The 21,398-nt window shown below is 34.7% G+C and overlaps 1 protein-coding gene across 1 annotated transcript; it reads right to left on the bottom strand.

The window, feature by feature from the left end:
- Positions 1 to 506: 506 nt before the first annotated feature.
- On the bottom strand, positions 507 to 20,095 carry LOC132545504 (T-box transcription factor TBX5-like). The gene is made up of 9 exons (XM_060209186.1): positions 19,850 to 20,095; positions 18,106 to 18,500; positions 17,561 to 17,822; positions 15,545 to 15,738; positions 12,764 to 12,813; positions 12,244 to 12,336; positions 11,707 to 11,817; positions 11,256 to 11,276; positions 507 to 607 (listed from the first exon to the last, which is right to left on the bottom strand). The coding sequence occupies exons 1-9, from the start codon at positions 20,093 to 20,095 to the stop codon at positions 507 to 509; spliced, it is 1,473 nt and encodes a 490-aa protein (XP_060065169.1).
- Positions 20,096 to 21,398: the final 1,303 nt, after the last annotated feature.

Below are 21,398 nucleotides of genomic sequence, written 5' to 3'. Positions count from 1 at the left end.
CAATTTCTGATTTACATTGGAATGTGTCATTCTGATCTACCCAGTAAAAGAAAACTCAAAACGAAAATATGTCCTTGACTCAGACAAGTATAAGTCATTCAACTCAATCCAAACTGCAGTTTGCAGTAAAGAATGCTGTCAAATGACAAACTAAACAATAAAAAATAGTGTCAAGGATAATTAACTGAGCCATATGATCGTTGAATGTTGTTTGAAAGTCAATTAAGTCACATTGTAACCAGCTGAGGATGAGTTCCATACTTAGATACAGTGTCACAGTCAGGAGACATACTTGCTATCATGGTGGCCACCAAAATCAGAAGTAATTCTCAAAGGAGGAAGAATCATTTCCATTGGTGAAAACCAGCCATCCTATAAATTATTCTTAAATGTTATGATGCCATCAAAGATTGATAAAGAGAAAATCACAACACTTGTTTGTATGTCCAATGACACACACTTTTCTTTCCGTATATGGGTCTCCTAGACCTTCATATCTCAAATCGTTAGACATTGCTCATCACCAGGATCTGGGGCTCGCTCTCGCACTTTTTAAGACCACGCCTAGAGCAAGCCTCTACTGGAGAACACTCGGAAGATGACTTACCTAAAGAATAAAATTGACAATTCAAATATTTACAAAAACCAATTTATCATTACCAAAGTAACCTACACATCTATCTAATCTTATAAGTTCATTCTCTGATTATTTTCGGTCAATTTTGATTTGTCTTTATTCATTTTTATTAGCTTCAAAATATTTCTGAAATCTGCACACATCTTTTTCATTCGATAAATAGCAAAAAATGTTGTCAAAAAAACCCCAGTAGTTTTTGGTACAAACTATGCTTAGTTCTAGGAGGTGGGCACATTTATATCTATGTACCTTTATATCAAAATAAAATTGTAAAATAATTATCTTTTTTAAGATATCCATCAAATTATAGAATCCATATACAAGAAACTATGGTGTAGAGTTACAGTTTCTGGTTACTCAGCCTATATATCTGAGACCATGAGATCGATGTTTACAACAAATTGTAATGTTTTTACAATATCACATTTTTTCAAAAGAGGTCGTGATGGTCTGCTCAATAACAGGAGAAACAATTATCTCAAATTAATTGTATATTATCATTAATGACATGAAACTGACTAAAATAATCCTTCACTAGGATTAAGTTATGTTATGTATTTAGCTGGTGTGACATGTTAGTAACATTACAAATGTCCCTAAAACGGCCCTTTCAGGGCCCCCATACCTTAAACGGTGTCCTAATTATACTCGAAAATACGTTTTTATTTAGATTTTGGTGGTAAGGGGATTACGGGGCAGTTCTAAAATGATTTCCTGTCGTAGTTCATTCTATACATTAGATTAGGGTTGGTGTTATGTGTTGGTTCTATGTCAATGTCAGTGTCATTAGTTACTATGATGTTTGTTGTCTTATTTGTCCTGTGAATGCGCGGGTGGGGGATAGAGTAGTGTTTTGGTGAGTGTGTTTTGTTTTTGATTTGTATATTTGTTTATTGGGTTATGGTTAGTCATATTGCCCTTCGTCCAGCGTTGAATAAATTGCTCTGTATAAAGTCTGATCGAGAGCCATTTATCCCCGTTGTTCTACATATCTGGGTTCCAGAAGCTACCAGCCAGTGCACAAAACCCGAATCCAACTGATCATCAGTCCATGACCGTTGTATCCTGAGGTTCTCGTTCATGTATAACCTATACTGGACGTTGGGCATTGTAATTGTGTAGTTGGTACATGATGGCTATTTGCGATGCTTGTTTTTTAAATGTGGTCTATTGTAGTTGGTTTGTGTTAGGTATTTCAGTATCTATTTATGAATTTTATGTCCTACTGGGCTAGGTTGTAGTATTGCATGATTGTTGTTTGTGGATACATTTAATTTCCCCATCTCTTGTAGAAATGTTTGGCGTGCTGTTGTATGTTTGTTACACCGGAAAAAGATATGGTCTATGGTTTCTAAATGGTTGTAGTGACGACATTTTGGCGAGACGTCTTTCCGCATTTGGTTGACGTTTACTTTTAATTTAGTATGACCTAATCATTAGCCTTGTTACAATTCTATCATCTTTTTGTGTTTGTCCGAAAAGTTGGGGTTTTTTGTGGGTTTATTGGCCTCTCAGGTAGCATGCCAGCTGGTTTACACACCACTGGAGCGTGTCAAAACACAAGCTTACTCATGCATGACAACACACATAGACAGGTGCTCTATACACCTGAGTACGCATACACAGGCAACACTAGGTGTTCAGTATCTTTACCACTTAAGACAGGCAAGGTGATATATTTACAAATTACATGTATCACGTTACAATCATAGATATACAATTACAAATGATTAAATCCATATATGTCATTAATCAAAGTTCATCACAATATCTATGATTTGCTAATAAGCGAGTTAACGTTCGATGATCGGATATATAGAAACTGCTGATAAATGCTTTTAAGTTGCTTTCAATTTTATTTTGATGGATTTCACAATAAAGGTGTAAGAACCTACTCTATATTTCAGATAATTAGAAAACACAATGATGCCTTGCTGTACTTGTATGTACGTTAAATCATTAACGCTTATATGCTTTGACAATATGTGACGTAATGTCGATCAGTGTACCACCATTACTGTGGACGGCAGCGCCTATCTTCATTTCCATATTTACAATAAAATTATGAGGTAATCAATATGATGTGATGATAGTGACTTTCGTAAGAATAAGCTGTTGGATGTCTGTTTTATCCCATTTTCTTGCAGGGTATCAATTTGGAAACAAGCACCTTGTTTGATACCGGAAGTGACGACATAGAATATTTACCGTGCTCTTAAATCCAACGAACACATGGAGAGGAAGTTCTTCACCACTCTTTGTAAAAACATAGCAAACATTTGAGAAATTTGGCAAACGGAATATTAAAGTTGTCACAGTACCATCATTTATATTTATAAACACAAATACCCAGTAGATAATGTCATGGTAACGACTTACATCTATCTTATTTTATAATTCCGATGTTTTTGTTATCTATGTATTGTATTGCCATTCTTGTGATAATTTATTGTAAATACTATTGTTGTTTTAGCGTGTTTATGTTGAAATGGGGTACACCAGCGCAAAATAAAGTTTGCGGTAAGTCTTATAATATCCCAAAAGTCCCTAAGTTATATGCCCAAAATTTGTTGTGTATTGCGCTTGTAGCGTATTAATATACATAAATATAAAGTGCGTATCAACGATTACAATCCATACCAGAGAATATAATACACGTTTTGCTTAATCTTGGCTATGTAATTAGTGCATTTTGTTTTTAGAAGTAGTTATTATCATAACGGATAATATATTCAAGCACTGTCGATTGGTAGTAAAAGAAATAGTGTTTGGTTATGATAACGGCTAATATATACAAGCACTGTCGATTAGTTGTAAAAATACTAGTGATTATTTATGATATGCAAAATGCTGGATAAATGAATAGTAACTCTGTAATTTAGCCATTTGTATATATGTATATATATATATGTTATATAACAAGACACCATAGTTAGAAATAGTCATATCTGTGCCGTTCTAGCTCTAACCCATGATGACTTGAGGACAGTGGTATAATAGATATACCATAGATGTAGTCTTGTGTGGACAATAAAACTAAATACATATATATAGTTCCTTTTTTGGACAAGGCGGCCATTTATACAGTCCTGTGTGGGCGAAGTAGTTATTGAACGCAGATCTGTGTGGGCAGTTGTACTACTGTATGTGGTCCTGTCTGAACAGCTGGAAGGTTCATAATCTGCTGGACAACCATGTAATTCCAAAAGTGTGGACAGATGGTCTGTTGAATGTCCTAAGTGATGATAGATGTGGTGAATGTCAAGCAGTTACATAGCTGACCCTATTGGTAAATGTTTACTGTCTGTGTTTGAGCAGATCACAATATTTCTTTATGGTGGAGTATTGTGACTGGGGCAGCCATCGTCACTGGGAAGGATTTAGAACATCCGCGGACATTTCTGTGTCGGACGTTGTTTAAATGACTTCTGAGTGACTTGGTCGTTGACGACTATGTTCAAAACAATATTAGAATTCTAGATATTAAATATTTTTTGATGTATAAACATGATAATTTCAAATGATATCGGCCTGGTCGCTTCAAACAAATATATTTGGTGCATGGTTCCACCCCCACCCCCATCCCCCTCAAGCTAAGTACATGTATGTAGATAGTAAATGAAGAATACGTGACTTAACATAATAAAAGTAAGATTAAATTTTCTGCATCACAAGAAAATTCATATCACTGGTACTCATCAATATGATAGATTTATATCATATTTACAGGTGATAAGTTTTAAATAGCAACATATTCCTACTTGTCTAAATATTTCAGCTCCAGTATCTAAACTACTAAACGGCTATTATCATAATGTAAAACACAAAATGCCTAGCTATTAACAGCATTTTCTGTAGATCATCAAGGTTGATGACCAATGCGTTTATACACGACTGACTTTATAGTATAATTTGTCCTTTATGAATTATATATGGTTGATAACTATACATCGGACACTTATTATTTATTTTTTTTTTTTTAAATAACATATATTTGAAAATAAAATACGAAATCAGTGGTAATAAAAGTGGAGTTGTCTCCCCTCCACCATTAAACCTGAAATAGAACCATCTAGGATGTGACGGTTGTGAGTTAACCTTTTAACACAAAAGTCGGCTACACCAAAATAGATCGCAAAATTAACGTGAAACTGCACTGATCGTTCATCTTTAATCAGTTTGTCAGAAGTGCATGGTGTTATATTCACTGAAAAAGCGTTTTGTCTATAGCACATTTTGAATTGCTGAAAAAATATAACATTGAATTTTTGAAAATGAAAATATTGTTTCATACATTTATTAAATCATGTCGATCTCCTGATATCAAATATACGCCAGAAAATAAGGCATACTTTCGATCTTTCTGATATGAGGAATTCGAATTTGTGATGTCATATTTCGATATACATATAGGACATTTATCGATAACACAGAAACTAGGTAATTATGCTTACTCCTTCATAACACCAAGTCTGAGTTTTAGTCCGAAATAATATTTGATTAACATCTTGGTGTTTAATTTTCATGTTGATCAGACATCGAAAGGAATCTGATTTGTTAATGCCCTATAAACAGGTAATGGACGGCCTCCCGATCTACGTACCTGAATGCATATTTTGCGTGCGTGTGGTTTTTGGAAGCTACATTATGTACGCGTATGCTTCCTTGCAGAACTAAAGTCGAGTACCACACACCGAAGTATGCCGTCGCAGACCCTCAATAGGACAAAGGTCAAACCAGTCGTTACATTACCACAATGCTAAAGTTTAAGGAGGAAGTAATCATTACCATTTATAAAAGACATTGGTAAGTCAGAACCCAAACCTGCTCAACTAAAGGCCAAATGTGAGGCAGTGTCATGGGAGACATTAGAAAGGAGAAACATCTTTAGAACAATGAAAAAATATAAAGACCCCAAGTTAAGCCACCACTTACGATCATGCAATGGGGACAGTAGGTACAATCCTTCAAACGGATATTCGCTAAATCTAATTAAATCATCGTTACATTTTCTTTCGACAGTCTGTGGAAATTGTTTGTTTGTGTGTTTTTTTTTTGTCTTTTATTCCGTAGGGTCGTTTGATTTACAGCCTGAAGTTGGTAATCAGTAAAGTGCGTAAAAAGAAAATGGCGACAAGCTGGAAATGTATTTTACAACAACATTACGGTTGAGAAAATGATTAAAAAGGGCTTTAAAAATTCTACACCACCAAATCCGAATGCCGCTAACATAATAGGGGTCTAACGTGCGTTTCCTCGTGATCAGAGCAAAGAATAGACTATCATACAATCCGTAAGACTATTATGGTTGTCAACATATTGGTATAAATAAACAAACAGACGCAATTTGCTTACTTATATTTAACTTTCCGCCATTGGTTTTACTGTAGTCGTCATGTTGCAAAAAATACCAGCAGTCAGCTGATGCTGACAAACTAACAATTACAAGTGTGGCCCGTAAGTTTTCATACCAGCATTCAAATGATACTGTTCAGGAATACAGGATAATTAAATTTCACTTTTATCAAAGTTTATTCAATTCCAAAACGATCCAGCTGAAAACTTCATGTCACTCGCTTGAGGTGTTACCAAATTACTATTAGAAAGATTCATTACTGGTGCGGGGTACAACCCGTACAAAAGATCACGTTCGAAAGTTGATCATAATAAATGTTTTAAGTGCAATATTTCAGAAAATTTAAACTATTATAATTTTTTCAATCGCGTTTTGAACTATGATGTATATTTTTGTTGCCTGGTGACGAATAAAACTAGATATCAGCCGTTTCGTATGTGTGCACACGTGTGCGACAACTGAAATATTGTTACAAAGTGATACTACATTGAACTCTATGGTAAATTAAAAATATAAGGATTGTTTGCCTTTTTTGTTGTTGTATGGTGGCTGGTTTTGACCATTTCTAATTGTCACGTTGACGGGTGCGCCAACGCGAAAATGCGACAAAAGTTACGCGCAAAGGTGACAATGCAACAAAAGTTATATGCCAAGGTGTCAACGCGTTGGCGGGGTACTTTTGTCGCGTTTGCAGTATATGATTTAAGAGTGATAACAAAAGTGATAGCCTTCATCAGCCAGCGTGAAACGTATTGGCGATAAAGTATGGAGTGTGCGAAATGGTATGGAGTTTACTTGACGTTTTTAGATTTACTATAACCCTGTATATAATAAGGTAGAAAATTATATGACAAGATCGAGAAATATTTTAGAAGAAACGTACACATAAATGTAACAATATACTGACGTTGATTCCAATACGTTTTGTCCCTGGTAACTACTGGTCTGTTGCGGCGTATCCAAATGGCTTCCTTGCCCATCCACATGAAAATATTGTTTTCCCTATCGACTTATGATCATTGCACATTATACCTCTATATTTAAAAAAGATATACTCTGCAGTACATCAGATATCAAAATCAAGAAACAGCATCTTGTAATATAGTGAATGGTAATACCAAAGTATTACAAAGATAATGATGTAGCTGTCTACTGTGAAGAATTTCAGTTATAAATACCATGTGACTAGCCATATCTACGAAAGCTAATTTTTGTGATTCTTTTGTCGTTTCACCCTGGACAACTTCGGACGTTACAACCTCAAATGAAAACCCTAGGGTCGTAGTTCGATCTGTACTGGTCCATCTGTGTTTCTCAGGGAAATAAGAAAGGGTGTCATTTAGCATTTCTGAATTATTGTTTTTCGTACCCTTGACCCGAATTGACAAGTATAAAACGTCTTTTTTAAGGTCGGAAGAACGAGGAATTTAACAAAATGACACCATTGACATTATCATCCTTTTGCGTAGCAGTTGTCTTTTTTCACAAAAGGATGATATTAAAGAGATCATGAAATAAAATATATCGTCCTTGAACAAGAAAGTGAATTAAGAAATCATGGTGAGCGTACGGACGAAAGAATGAAACAAGAAAATGCCACAAAACTATCACTGTACCAGGGAAAACATATCGTCCCTTGCCAACAAGGTGTAGTCTACAAAACTGATTTTCGGTAGCATACATTAAGTATATACAACGTAGAAAGCTTCTTATATATCTGCATATATTTGCTATGGTTTATTCATTGTTGTTAAAAGAAATTATATCAATTCTTCTCGTGTAGCGTGTAGTACTTCATACCATACGGTTTATCAATCAAAGTGGGTTAATGACCATATGTTTTATTCAATAAATGTTCGATGGTAGCCAGTTTTTCTTTCTTTCCCTTTTTTGCTCAATTTTCCATTGCAGAGACGTACATCCTTAGATTGCTTAAATCATGTGTCCCAACTAATTCCGTGCCTAACATAGAAAATGAAATTGTAAATTAAGTTGTCCAATTGTCACGATGCATTTTCGTTAGCTGACCTGACACTTTCGTTTAATAGCACATCAGTGAATGTCGTAAAGATGAAGACATTTCCACTGTTTTCTTCATAAAAGTCAACAGACATTTCGAAGCTCGCAAATGTAGTGTCCATTTACAGCTTTTCTCTCCGATCATAATACATATATTTTTCTTTACTATGATTCTTGCTATTGAGTGATATACAAATCCATTATGACATTTTTAACAAACAATTTATAATGGACAAACACTGACTAGCCCGTTTACATGAACGTATTTCGAATTTGTCTTCCTGATATATCATGTAAATACACGATCTATTTTTGACATACGCCAAATTGCTATCCAAAACCAAATATAAGACCGAAATTGGTACATAATGTTTCATATAATCAATGACGTTATTGTTTATGCAATATGCAAATAACATTATAAAATAAGAAGAAAAGACAGTATAGATGCACAGGAAACCAGTAGAAATATGAAAAAGACGAAAAGAAAGGAAAACAGAGATACTGTTGAGTTACTGTGGCACCTTATATGGCACCAATCGTAATGTCATACTAATAATGCCTTTAGCAATACCAAAATTAAATATCCATTAAAAATCGTTAAGACAAAAAGAAAACATTCACAGATAGTATCTTAATAAAAGCATACCCCTTGCAAGAAAATGTCGGACTTTGTAATGTTTGTTTCGAAGGAATGCGAAAATCAAAATGCCTGATATATTGTAATACTTTTACGAAGACAGTTTGCATCTAATAAAAGTATTTAAGATACTAATAACGGTTGATCACTTCAAAGGTATCTGGGGACACAGCTATCTTGAATGATACAGTTGATACATTATCGTCTTACTTGGTACGTATATGATGCATTAGTATGATACAAACCAAATACGTAGAATACCTGATAATTGGCAAACTCGAATTTAGTTTTGTGTCTATTTCAGACCTGTAGGCATAACAAAATGTAGAACAAGACAGTCATTTGATGAACAAAAAAAAAAAAAAAAAAAACCCACACAAACCACAAAACAATAAACGGATACAGCATCAATCATTCTTTAATATACAACACTCTGACAAGATGACGTAAAATAAAGACAATAGATTACAATACCATTCATGTAATTTCGCAATTTCATGTACATACGTGGTAGAAAACATTTGTTTCCCAGTATTATTATGAAAGATGATGATAATTAAAATAAGCAAATGAACGAAAAGAGTCTCGTTAAAACGTTCTGAAAGTTGATTATCTTTCATACGATACTGCTAGTTATACTCGTAACTCCATAAAGCCGAATTAATCACGTAAATTTGGATTGACTCCAAGATGTTGCAGTCTCATTCTGTAACAGTTTGTCCATATTCTATCAGCATATCATAAAAGAGGACGAATGGATGTAGTATATATTAACTGAATTTTTATATATTCTAATTCTGAATATATGTTTATCTCTACTTTTTTGTGCTTTGTCTTGGATATAGTTATTATATATTAGATATATTGTTAGACCAATAACCGTGACTGTTAAAGATTCAAGCAATTACAAAGTTGTTAATGTACAAGTCAGGATCTCGGAATCAAGCCACATAAGAAAAGAGTAGTGATTCAGTCACTATGGGTCGGGTCAGACATTAGAGTCAATATTTAAACCTATTTATCATCAGGATTATGCATGATTATTGATGCCCTGTCATGATATAAATGGTTATGGAGTGCGGATCGCAGTAATTATGTCATTATGGGCTAGGAAAGACCCTTGTGACTATTTCAACATCCTGAATATGCTCATCTAAGGATGCCCGAAAATACTATATCAGATGATGTGGTTGGAATTTCAACTGTTTCAAAGATATAATTCAGAAAGGCGTTAAGCGTGGAGAAAGACATCCGGGACAATTCTTTCATCGCGATTCTATTAATCTCTTGATGGCAAGCAATGTCTTACATGATTATAGAACGGGGATCTGAATTGCTTCAAAGATATAGTAAATCACATCATATACAATATTGACCCAGCACTACCAGTTGACAAAAAGGCCATTCTTCAATTCAAAAGAGGATTAGTTGAGGTTTAAAGAGTAGGTGATTTTTAATGATGACGTAATTTTTAACCTGTCTAGACCTGTTCCTCGGGCCCTTAGTGGTGCAGTCCTGCAACAGTATTTTCGTCAGAATTTACTAACAGGGAAATATCGGACGATATCGTTTACTCTAATCTTACTGAGAAAGCTTATACTAATGCAACATATCCTTGGGTTGAAAAAACAAAAGGAAGTAGTACAAACTTTCACTCAACACGAATAATCAATACAATGTATGGTAATTCACACTATCTTTTGACATATCTTGTTATCCTTAAACGATTTGCCAAATATGCTAAAGTAGTAATATTCTTTAAGAGTGTTTTATACACAATGCCAACAAAACCAACTATCACCTCTATTATACAGGTTGTGTATTATATTTATAGTCTTAACTATTGTGTCATCATTCAAAAGTTCTTTATATTGCCTTTAGAATGCCTTTACTGTTTACTCATGTATCTCAGTCTGATGAATAGCACTAGTATTGTTAAATAAATTTTAGAATATAAAATTCCAAATTGTTTGTAATAGTAGAGACAAACTATCAACCCTACTAATATGTAAATATAGTTGATTGAATCGACCACCTACGACAAACACAATCACAACAGTTCCCGAATGATATAAAGGACAAGCGTTAGTCATCATCATTTCATATCGGACAAATTCATGTCGTGCATTTATATCCATGAAGTGTAGATTACAGGACGGGTTCGGAGCTCAGCTAGTCACCAGTAAAGATTTGATTGCGGTAGAAACCGGACGAAGTGACCAGACATAACCATGGCGGCAAGCTACTGAGTCTTCTATCCATATACTCCTTACGGAACCTGTCTGAATAATATAATATTAAATTGTGTAACTTGAAAAGATGAATCGGTATTCAAACAACGTGTCGACTAAATTTGTCATATTCTTTACAATGAAATGTGTTACAAAAAAAAATTAGGGGAAATTTATGAAAACGAATGCTGAAAGTTGTTATTACATAATCATATTGACATTTACAACTTGGAATTTCTTTTGTAGTTTTGAAAAATGCAATTTCGTTAAAAGCTTTATCGCATTTGTATTTTGAGTATGAAATTAATTTGATTCAAATTAGAATTTTACACATGAAATAGTAAAAAGACCTAAAATGATATTTTGCCTCACCATTTTCCTGTTTTGGACCTCCTATAAGTAAAATGAATAGGTTTGATGAGTAAAATTTATTATTCAATATTATGGTATACGACACGGAATTAATGAAATGACAAAGAAGGAGGGCTGAATAATGGTTCTGACAGTACATATTCTTTTGAATCAGGCACACATTAAGAATCAGGAAGAACATTTTAAACAACATTGTTCTGGAGAATATATAACTTTGACTGACAAAAAGGGTCATTCCAAAGAAGTATTGATTGTACAAAAACAATTTCCTGAATTTACCATAAAAGGAGAGAAGATTGATTTCTTTCTTTTAACTTCCCCAACCAATCACAACATCGCGTCACTAAGCAGTTTGGAATACAGATATCGACTATAGACATTCTTCTTGACATTTAATTAAAAGTCGATTTAAAAACTGGATGTGTGATAGAATGGCATAATTTCAATTTACCTGCAATAGGAAAACATGCCTGTAGTTTCAGTGAATCCAGGTAAGATTTAAAATATGTCACTGAATCAGTGGAATGGAACGTCGATAGGACGGTATCACCAGAGCTGTCAACTGAAAAGGCATTAAAACAAATACATGTGACACAATTCAACCAAAACGTCGAAAGATGTAACTTATCAAGATATTAGTGACTTATTTGTAAAAAGCCTTATGCTGATCAAATTGCTCGGATTTTACTTAACTTTCTGTTCAAAGAATTCATGTTTCCTATAACATAAATGAAGTTTTTCTATAGCGAAAAGGAATTATGATGCACCTGATCCCTGCCTTCAGGCTCAAGTCGATCTGAACTTAGCGGTTCTCTCGGTAACGTTAACTGTAAGAATTTTGTCCTACATCTGACTTTCATATAAGAAAAAACAGTTTTCCGTCATTCGAATATTTTTGTTTCATTAGTTGAATTAAATCTACCAAAACAGAAATTCCGTTCAAAACATTGTTTGCTGAGCCTATCCTGTAACATGAAATATACATTACATTCCAAAGAATGGGAGTGATTCTTCAAGCTCTCCGTGGAACTGTTGCCAGGAGAGGAAGCGGAGTCGTTAAAAACACTGTTAACTTCTGTGGCTACAATAAAAATGTGTATTTTTGACATAAAAATACCATCAGCAATCAGACATGAATCTCAATATTACGATGTCCAGTTAGATATGAGATGATAATTGTTCTAGTTCATACATTCTACTTAAGTTTAGCAATTCAAGGAAAAATTCAAGGAAAATGCAAGATAGTATTAGAATGTTTCTTTCTTAATTGTCTTCTTAGATCGGATTTTATAGACAACAATATTTGATAGAAGAGAATTAATTGTTACATAATTCACAGATACGCCAATATCTACCGAACTGAAACACAAAACATGACAGCATAGAGACTTGATTTGATAAAGGGAAGGTATTGTGTTAGGGAAAGATCGTAAAAGGATAAATGATCTATTTTACACAAGGAACATTTCAATAACATTATAATTACTGATAAAACGCTTTTTGTTTACATTTAAGACGGGACTTTTTCTGTTTATGGTGGCTATCGACAGCTTTGCCTCTGGAAATAAAAAAATAATGTTAATAACATACTAACAGTTTTATTCAAGTTCATGAAAGAATTTCAAATTATGACGATTTCTTTTTTTAAAAACGTTGATCTTTTGCATAGTAGAACAGAGCTGTCGTTTAAATGTTATTCGTTAATCACTAATGTCATATTTCCTCGTGGTAGTGACCGGCACGTGTGTAATGTAAGACCAATTTAAAAGTAAATTTTCAAAACGGCGCATTGATTAAATCAGTTTGTATCGAACATTGTACCTATGGGATGTAATACGGTATGGAATTAAGATAGGAATGGTTTATTTATTTAAATCAGCATAGTCATAAATGATGATCAACACGTATTACAAATACAAAACTTACCTCTCGTATCAAACGTGGTAAAAATTAAAATGAAATAAAAAATAAAAGGAGTAAACGATGAATCGAGGAAAAAAACCAACTCATAATTCCAACGCACTTTGGGCTCAACTTTACATAACGTTCTCACATTCGGATAATGTACAGAGCTGTTTAAGTTCACAACACTTACAGTATTTACGGGTGGTAAGATTTCCTCCTTGAATTAAGTTTAGCTCGAGGCTTAAAAAAGTTATCCTATGGTTAACCGACATTGTCAATAACGGTTTCTAGAGGTATTATTACAATGTCTTTCAAAACGTTGAAATATTCCATAGTCATTTTTGTTTGACTATTTCTATTTGCTTGACAATAGGATTGGACACAATGCAAACAATAACATGTCTGAGCAGAACAAGAAAAATGCAACAAGAAAAAGAGAAAATAAAATTAAACGTTTAAACAGAAACACAAATGAAATACAGGTTGATCGGGTAATGCAGAAGTAACGCAATCACCTAGTCATCTGGACTGAATCTGATAACAAGATCGCAACGCAGAGGGGAGAAAAGATACGTTTGTACTAGAAAGTTCTCATTGAAATATTGCCATACAATCAATATTTCTTAAGTGATTTCTGCATTCATCGCCTAATATGTTTGGTAATAAATGGTTAAGGATACACCGAAGTAAACTGTTCAAGAATTACTGCACTTATATTTTTGTCAAACAAGTGTTTTTCATCTAGATGCCATGTAGTAACTCAGCTTAACGTTGGCATTTTCCAGTTCACAACAATATTCGGAATTCGGTAAAATAGAGCATTTTTCATTTATGTTTGAATTTAAAACTGCTAAGAACGCATGACTTCCGTTGTAAAATTACACCTTACAAATACTATCAAACGCCTTATATATCTGACAGATTGTTTAACATTAAGATTTCCCCGGATATAATGATGTAACAAATCCTGATGAGTTGGTGTGTTATTGCCGGATTCGCCATAAAAAAACTGGTACTTATAGAACAGAGTTTTTTCTTTTTTTTTTTTAAAAGAGATAATGATAAATAAGCTTGTAGACAACTCGCCAAAACTATTCCAAATATTTCATAAAACAAAGAATTCAGTCGCTATCACACTTTTTAAACAATGTCATTTCGTTTGTGCAAGTTATCATTTTTGGGGACATACGCCAAAGAGAAAAGAAAAACCATATATTTAATAGCTAACAACATAAAAGATCATACAGTGATGTAGCTTTAATCATAGTTGTTAATATTTGGGGTTCACAGCTTATGATACTGAAAATATTTTGTAAGTATACATAGCATTATTATGTGACCAAAACAACAAGAATTATCAACACGTGATCAAAATCCAAACTAAAACTTAGCAAAACTAAGACACATTACAGACAAATTATTCACACAAAAACGCCTGAACAGTACAGGAGGAATAAGAAAAAGTAGTAATGTTACGTTCTTAGATGAGAACAAGGTACACAACGACAGAACTAATGGAACACTCAAGAGCATCTAACATGTTCAGCTTCATCTCGCACTGAACTTTGAAGATTTTGTAATGGGATCACTATCAGTTGAAATGCAGTAAGCAGGACAATCACAACGAACTGTGACTGCCTATTCTTTGTACGGGTGAGTCCAAGGTTTTTGTGAACTTTCATGTGTTTGGTGTGAGATGGGCGAGAGGTAAGGAGAGTGGGGTAAGACTTTTGCGGATGCTGTCGGCTCTGAGTTTGTACTGGTGTTCTCGACCACACTGAGCTAGACTATTGAATGACTATATTCAAGGAGAAACTATCCAGCGTATGGAATGGTCTAGTCTTTCATCAGACCTTAATCTGATCGAGAATGTGTGGTTCATCTTAAAGTAATGCATTACCGATCGTCTACCGATTTCTGTCAATTGGGAGGAGCTTGCTGATGCACTTCGTCATAGATGTCCACGAATACCACAAATGGTTATACGGCATCTGATTATGAGCATGCGCAGCTGATGTCGTGCCGTTATTCGAGCCAATAGAGAACACTCTCTCTTCTTATAGTGTTGCTGAACCCACTGCAGTATTTTAAATTATCAGCACCATTGGGACAAACTTTGTTTTAGAGGGTTATGAACTTTATATGTAATCATGCACGCAACGCTTGAATGAAATATATTCAATGTGATTCTCTTATTGTCTGACTTAACTCGTCTATTTCATATTCCAAAAGTTTTTGCCTTTTGATAAAATAAATTCAAATAGTGATCACTAACTTTTAGTGCCCAGTATTTAAGTGTTAGTAAGGTGAAGTCTTACAAAATTTATTTGAATAGTATTGTGTTTCATCAATATCCTTCATATCATTAATAATTTTGTACATACAGGAATTTCTTGTTCTTGAACGCTCTCGCAAACGGATTATGCGAGATTTTGAGGTCAATGATTTTTTCGTTGAGGTATGCAGTAAGAGCGATGAACTCCGTACCAGGGAGGGTGAAGTGGTACGATTGGTCCATCGTGTCGTGATGTATCACATCGATCTGTACCATATACTTATGCATTGACTGGAGGCAAATCTACAAAATGTACAACAGAATAAGCATATGATGAAAACATGTATTGCTATTATACTATACATATCTTTTGGCTATTGGAATTTTAGTGACCTTTCACTGTATCCAATAATCATATCCTAATGGTATTTCTCAGAAACTCGTACCTTTTATTTTTTTTTTATATTTCCTTAGATGGAACAAATATTTCTAATATAATATATATCATTATATCATTTTTAACATCTGCTTTTCTTCACTGTTAATACAACAAAGAAACTATAATATGATATCATTAACATTTTCTTTCTTTAAATATGTATCCATAAACTAGAACACCCTGTTTATAGGACCTCACTTAATATCCTTAGAGCACAATCTATTGTCATCCCTGATAATATAACAGGTAAAACTGGTTTCTGAAGAATGTCCTTTGTATCTGAGGTAAGGTATGTATACTATAGTTTCATTTCCTTCTCTAGTACTAATTTGCAAGTCTGATAACCTCATTAACGTTTTTATTTGATTAAATCAGGTTGTGTTCTAGAGAAGTCGTGAAAGTGTTAAACAGTTCAATAGCAATACCTTTTCCTATTAACGATTGGAAACTAGCTTACACATTGGACTCGAATTTCCAGTAAGCATGCCCAAGGCAAAGTCGCAAAACCGTTATATTTCCTTTTTTGTGATTCTTTCTTAAAATAAAGGTTATACAAAAGTTGTGGAAAGCATTATACAGCTGTTTAATCCTTGTAAGACTTGGCAGTGATGCTACGAACCGTAAAGATTAAAACCTAGGAGGTAGCTGACAAAAATGTCATTTATGCGATTACGTGCCAAACGTGCAGTGAATTTAACATGGGCAAAACAAGGAACCAACCAACTTAGAACATGTGTTAGGGGCATAAGCAGCACATCATGTTATAATTGAACAGAAGAATTTCCATCTATTTCCTTTCTACAAAATGCAAATAGAGACAAGTTGCGAATAAAAGGAAATGTGCTCCATCAAAGCCCACGCACATGTAGGGGCTATTTGATTCTTAGTCATGCATTTTTATGATCGGAATAGTTCAATTACTCTCGAATTTGATTTTTTGTTTTTTGTTTTGTTTCCATGAGCCCCTCATTGTAGAGGTTAAGTTTCGGGACTGTCGGAAGAAAACAAATGGCTGAAAAAGGAAAATAAAAGAAAGATAAAAGAATGGAACTCGTATGGTATTTAAAGGGTCACACACTGATTGGTGGCAATATCTTTATGGGATCATATGTAATGTTCCTTTGAATGTTACTTATAAGATAGAATCTAGAAATATTATATCGAAAATGTAAAGGAAAGGCAGAATAATCAAATATTGGAAACTACTACAATTGACACCTGGTTAAAAGCAATTGTGAACACCTGATGTTGTCGCTTGTTTTTATGACACAAAACCTTGTAAGCAGTTTTGTATAGTTATCTCAAAGTCATTCAACTGTTTTCGGGGAAATTCTCAAAGTCCTGGTATGTAGAGTGAAAACATCAATTATTGCTGCGTCATCTGCGTTTGGCTAAATAAGGACAAAAAATCCCCGCCCAAGATTTAATACGTCATTTTGATTGGATTTTAACCACATCAATGCTATCAAATTTCTATTTTTGTAACTTTTGATATTTATTAATAAATAACGCATTCTAGACTTTTGTAAAACTTTTCAGAAATACCTTTAGATACAAATATTTATTAGCGGTAGAAACATTTCTACTTTCTGAACTTCGATGATGGTGCTGACCACTACTTTAGATTTCCTATAAGAGATACCTCATTGCGAACATGATATTTTTACTTTCTGTTCAATGCAATACCTTGCCAGGACCTCCATGATTAGATAGTTTCACTTGTCCAAAGGACAGCATGTGTTTCATCCAATTAGATCCCATTGCAGGTGAGCTAGGGTGTTTATAAGAAGTGATCGGATGATGCACGTCGGACTTGCCAACTGCTAACCACATGTTGTCCTTGTACCTGTAGTACTTGTCATCCACAGAAATCACGACCATCTCGACGCTGTACATACTGCCTGAATTAAGGCCTTCCACGGTTACCTCCACGCGAGGATACATGAGCCTGGAAGAAATTTGCCGAGAAAGACAAATATTTTACAGCATGTGAAAAAGGCACAGGAGACAGACTTGTACTTGGGATGAAATGATATTTGCAGATAGATATCAAGCTATCTGATGCTTTGTCTACAGGCACAATCACATGTAACACAGTGTTAAGTATGGTACTGACATCAGGATCAATGAACACGGACGCGTGTTTAGTTTTCATTCTAGTTATTAAGTTGCTACTTCTTTCAATAATTACAAAACGAATGGATTTAATTTCCTATTAAAGAAAAGCAAACCTTCCAGATCTGTTAATGACCATCTCTGTTCCCTCCTTTCTGAAGATATTCCACAGTTTCTCGTTGTAAAGTTTGACGTTTATTCCTGTCCTGCTAGAGTCCATACTTAGCTCAGAAGACGCCATTCGGGCGTTCGATGAAGAGGTTGCCTTGGGATAAGGATCGTACTCTGTCGAAATCTTCCTTTTTCGTGGCATGTGCTGAAGCCAACTCTGTACCATTTTCTCATTATCATCCATCACATATCCCGGTGTCGTAATGACACTCAACGAATGTTCGGTAGATTTGATATCTTTATCAACTCTCAACGGACACTTAATATAATTTGTAACTCTCTGTTGACCAGTGTTTTTATTACCGCTCTCTTTGCTGTTTCGCAAACAAAGGTTAAGTGGCTGAAAGACAAATGAAGAGGTATTATGATGTTAACCTACAGAATACAGTACATAGTACCAATTTGAAATTTAAAGGGACTAAATGGTTAGATATTCATTTCATACCTGATAAAAACATAACATTTAAATATCTGTTCGAGATTGTGTACTTTCTGTTAATTATAAGAGTTTAAAGTTTGCATAACTGTTTTATTAACGACATCAAAATATTAAAATAAGATAGGACCAACCCAACATTAATTCATATCATTATCGTTCGGAGAGTGTAAACAATGTATTTGCACATGCAATTTAATATCCAGATTAATTCAAATTCATTTATTTCGCTCTGTCACGCGTATAGCGTGAAAGAAGAGATCATTGTACAAAATAAGAATTGAAACATGGCTGGCAAATTAACTTTGGGCTAATAACATAATTATACGTAGGAAGACATATCAAAACGGCGGGTTAAAACGAGGCTGCGAAAGGTCACGTGATAAACTCGGCTCCGATCAAAACAGCGATAGGTTGTAGACACAACAGCTAGCGCCGACTAGTGTTAGTTAGAAGCTAGTAATCGTTATCATTTCTCCCAGACAGTCTTATAATTTTATGTCTGATTTAATGTATTACAATGCTTGCCCGAAGTCAAACGTATGGGAAAAAACAACGAAATCTAACCATTTTGTCCTGTTAAACAAAAGGGTTGTTAACATATTGCTTTTACGAATTCGTCTTTGTTAGAACTTGTCTGCTTGATAAAACAGTGTTTTAAATATATTGAACATCATCACTGAAATTTACATAAATACTCAACAACAACAAAAAAGGAACACTCAATAAAATTAGGCAATCAATAGCCTACGATTTTTTGGGAAATTTGAACAAAATGTTATATCAAAGTGAAGGGTCATTCTAATCTTTACAATACTGTAGAAGGAAAGTATGTGTGACGTCAATCTTGTCAGTAGTTACTGAAAATGGGATACCCGCGAAAAAAACCCACTTCCTGATGTTTCCTAAGACGCCTGTCAATCTCAACACACAGGTGTTCAATGAGACATGTTGGGGCTATATGGGGCCATTCCAGAGTCTGAACGATGTTTGCCTTGAGAAAAACACGACAGACTCTGACAACATGCGGTCTTGCTGGAAAATTAGGTTATGACGTATGAGAAGTGAAAGGACATGTAGTTGGAGGATCTAGTCTCTGTGTCGAACGGCATTGAAGTTTGGATCCAAGACCACTAAGGGGGATTTTACTCTATGGGCGAGACTTCCCCCAAAACATTACAGAAGCCCCGCCCAATAGTTCGCGTTCAATCCCTCATGCGTCGGCGGAACGCTCACTGCGTCTGAGGTAAAACCACATTTCTTTCGTCTGAGGGATACAGACAGAATCTAGACTCGTCGTTGAACAACACACGCCTCAATCGACGCATCCCAAACCTATTCGAGCCATGTTTCTGCATCCAGTCAAGACGCACTTGACGCCACCATGGTGTCAGAGGTGGCACAACATAAGGTCGGCGCGCTTTGATTCTCTCGGCACGCAAGTGGTTCCTGGCAGTTTGAACACTAATGGGTCTGCCATGAGTACCATCCATCAACATCGCTATTGCACTAGCTCTTTAAATTTGCATTAAGCGTGGCATCTCAGTCAATGACGAAATCAAAATGTCCTTTTTTCCTAGACTAACGAACGCCAGGGTTCTGGAGCTCTTAAGGATTATAGAGGCATTTGAGACATTAGGGGGTAGTAAAATTTTAAACAAGATGGAGCATTATAAAAGCAATAGAAATGGATAATTGTCGTTTCTGACGAGTATCAACTAATGATTGCCACACAAACGCTCTGCAAATACATCCTTTTAAATTGGTTATCCAGCTACTTTTAAACTGATTCATACTAAATGTTCTCTAGATTATTTTAATGTGTTGCGGTGAAATTGTCCCATACTTCGCAGATCATATCCACAGAGTAATCTCTTAAATTAAGGGTGTATGTCAGTTTTCTAAACGTTGCGATGTACGTAATTCTTTGGGTTATTACGTCTTCAGTGTGATAGTGCCATGTAATATTACTGTTAATAGCAATTCCTAGATTTTTAAGCCTTTAAACGATATGAATACTTGTTCTATCGCCTGCAAACTGTTGGAAAAGTATGTTCATACGGTGTCATCAGCAAAAAGTCTATTAATGAATTTGATTTTTATTTACACAAGGAACAGAGAATGTGAGGAGGTACTATAACTGAACCTTGAGTAAATCCAGCTTTCATAGATACTTTTAAAGATGTTTTAAGCAAGACAGACTGGCGCCTGTTCAGTAGGTTTTCATTCATTCTAAACGTTTGCCTCCAATCCAATATTTTTTAGTTTAATTAACTTAGGTTCGTTTAAGACTCGGTGAAACGCTTTGGGAAAAATCACGAGAAAACAAGAGCAGTAAGTCCACAATTTTATATGACTATTAGTTACGATGACAGAGTTCGAAGAATTGGCGAGTTTTGAAGTGATTTGGCAAGAAGTCAGACTGTATACAAAAGTTTATTGCTGAAAAAGGAATTGTTAATGAGCTTATAGAGTAAGCTTTCCAAACTTTTGCCGATTTTTTTTATTTTATAAAGGTTTTAATGAAAAAGTCAATTGGTACTTCGTCACAGGCTGAATACTATATAAGCCCACTTCCTTAGGCGCACAAATGGATACACACATTCACAGCAACACGACCTGGCATCATGTGTTCTAATAAAAGACGAGTTACCTCCCCTCTATCATGTGAACAAGAAACCAATTCAAACATTTTTTTGTACGGTGATTAACTAAAGAAGGAAGAATGTCGGTAACCAGGAGGACACAGTACAGTGTTTTTACGGGGATAGGGGGATGAACATGAGGACTCAACAATTAAAT

This window comes from Ylistrum balloti, unplaced genomic scaffold (assembly GCF_031769215.1).
Source record: "Ylistrum balloti isolate Yb309-2 unplaced genomic scaffold, AGI_CSIRO_Ybal_v1 Utg369850, whole genome shotgun sequence".
Lineage (NCBI taxonomy): Eukaryota > Metazoa > Mollusca > Bivalvia > Pectinida > Pectinidae > Ylistrum > Ylistrum balloti.
The sequence above is the reverse complement of the archived record's forward strand: the minus strand, read 5'-3'. Positions and strand labels throughout refer to the sequence as shown.

Bases quoted from the DNA above. Each gene is read 5' to 3' on its own strand.
- LOC132545504 (XM_060209186.1), bottom strand. From the start codon at position 20,095: ATGTTGATGGATGGTACTCATGGCAGACCCATTAGTGTTCAAACTGCC. The intron at 17,823-18,105 runs GTTTGCTTTTCT...AATTTCTTCCAG, and splicing joins GTCATTAACAGATCTGGAAG to GCTCATGTATCCTCGCGTGG. The intron at 15,739-17,560 runs GTATTGCATTGA...TACATTTTGTAG, and splicing joins ATCATGGAGGTCCTGGCAAG to ATTTGCCTCCAGTCAATGCA.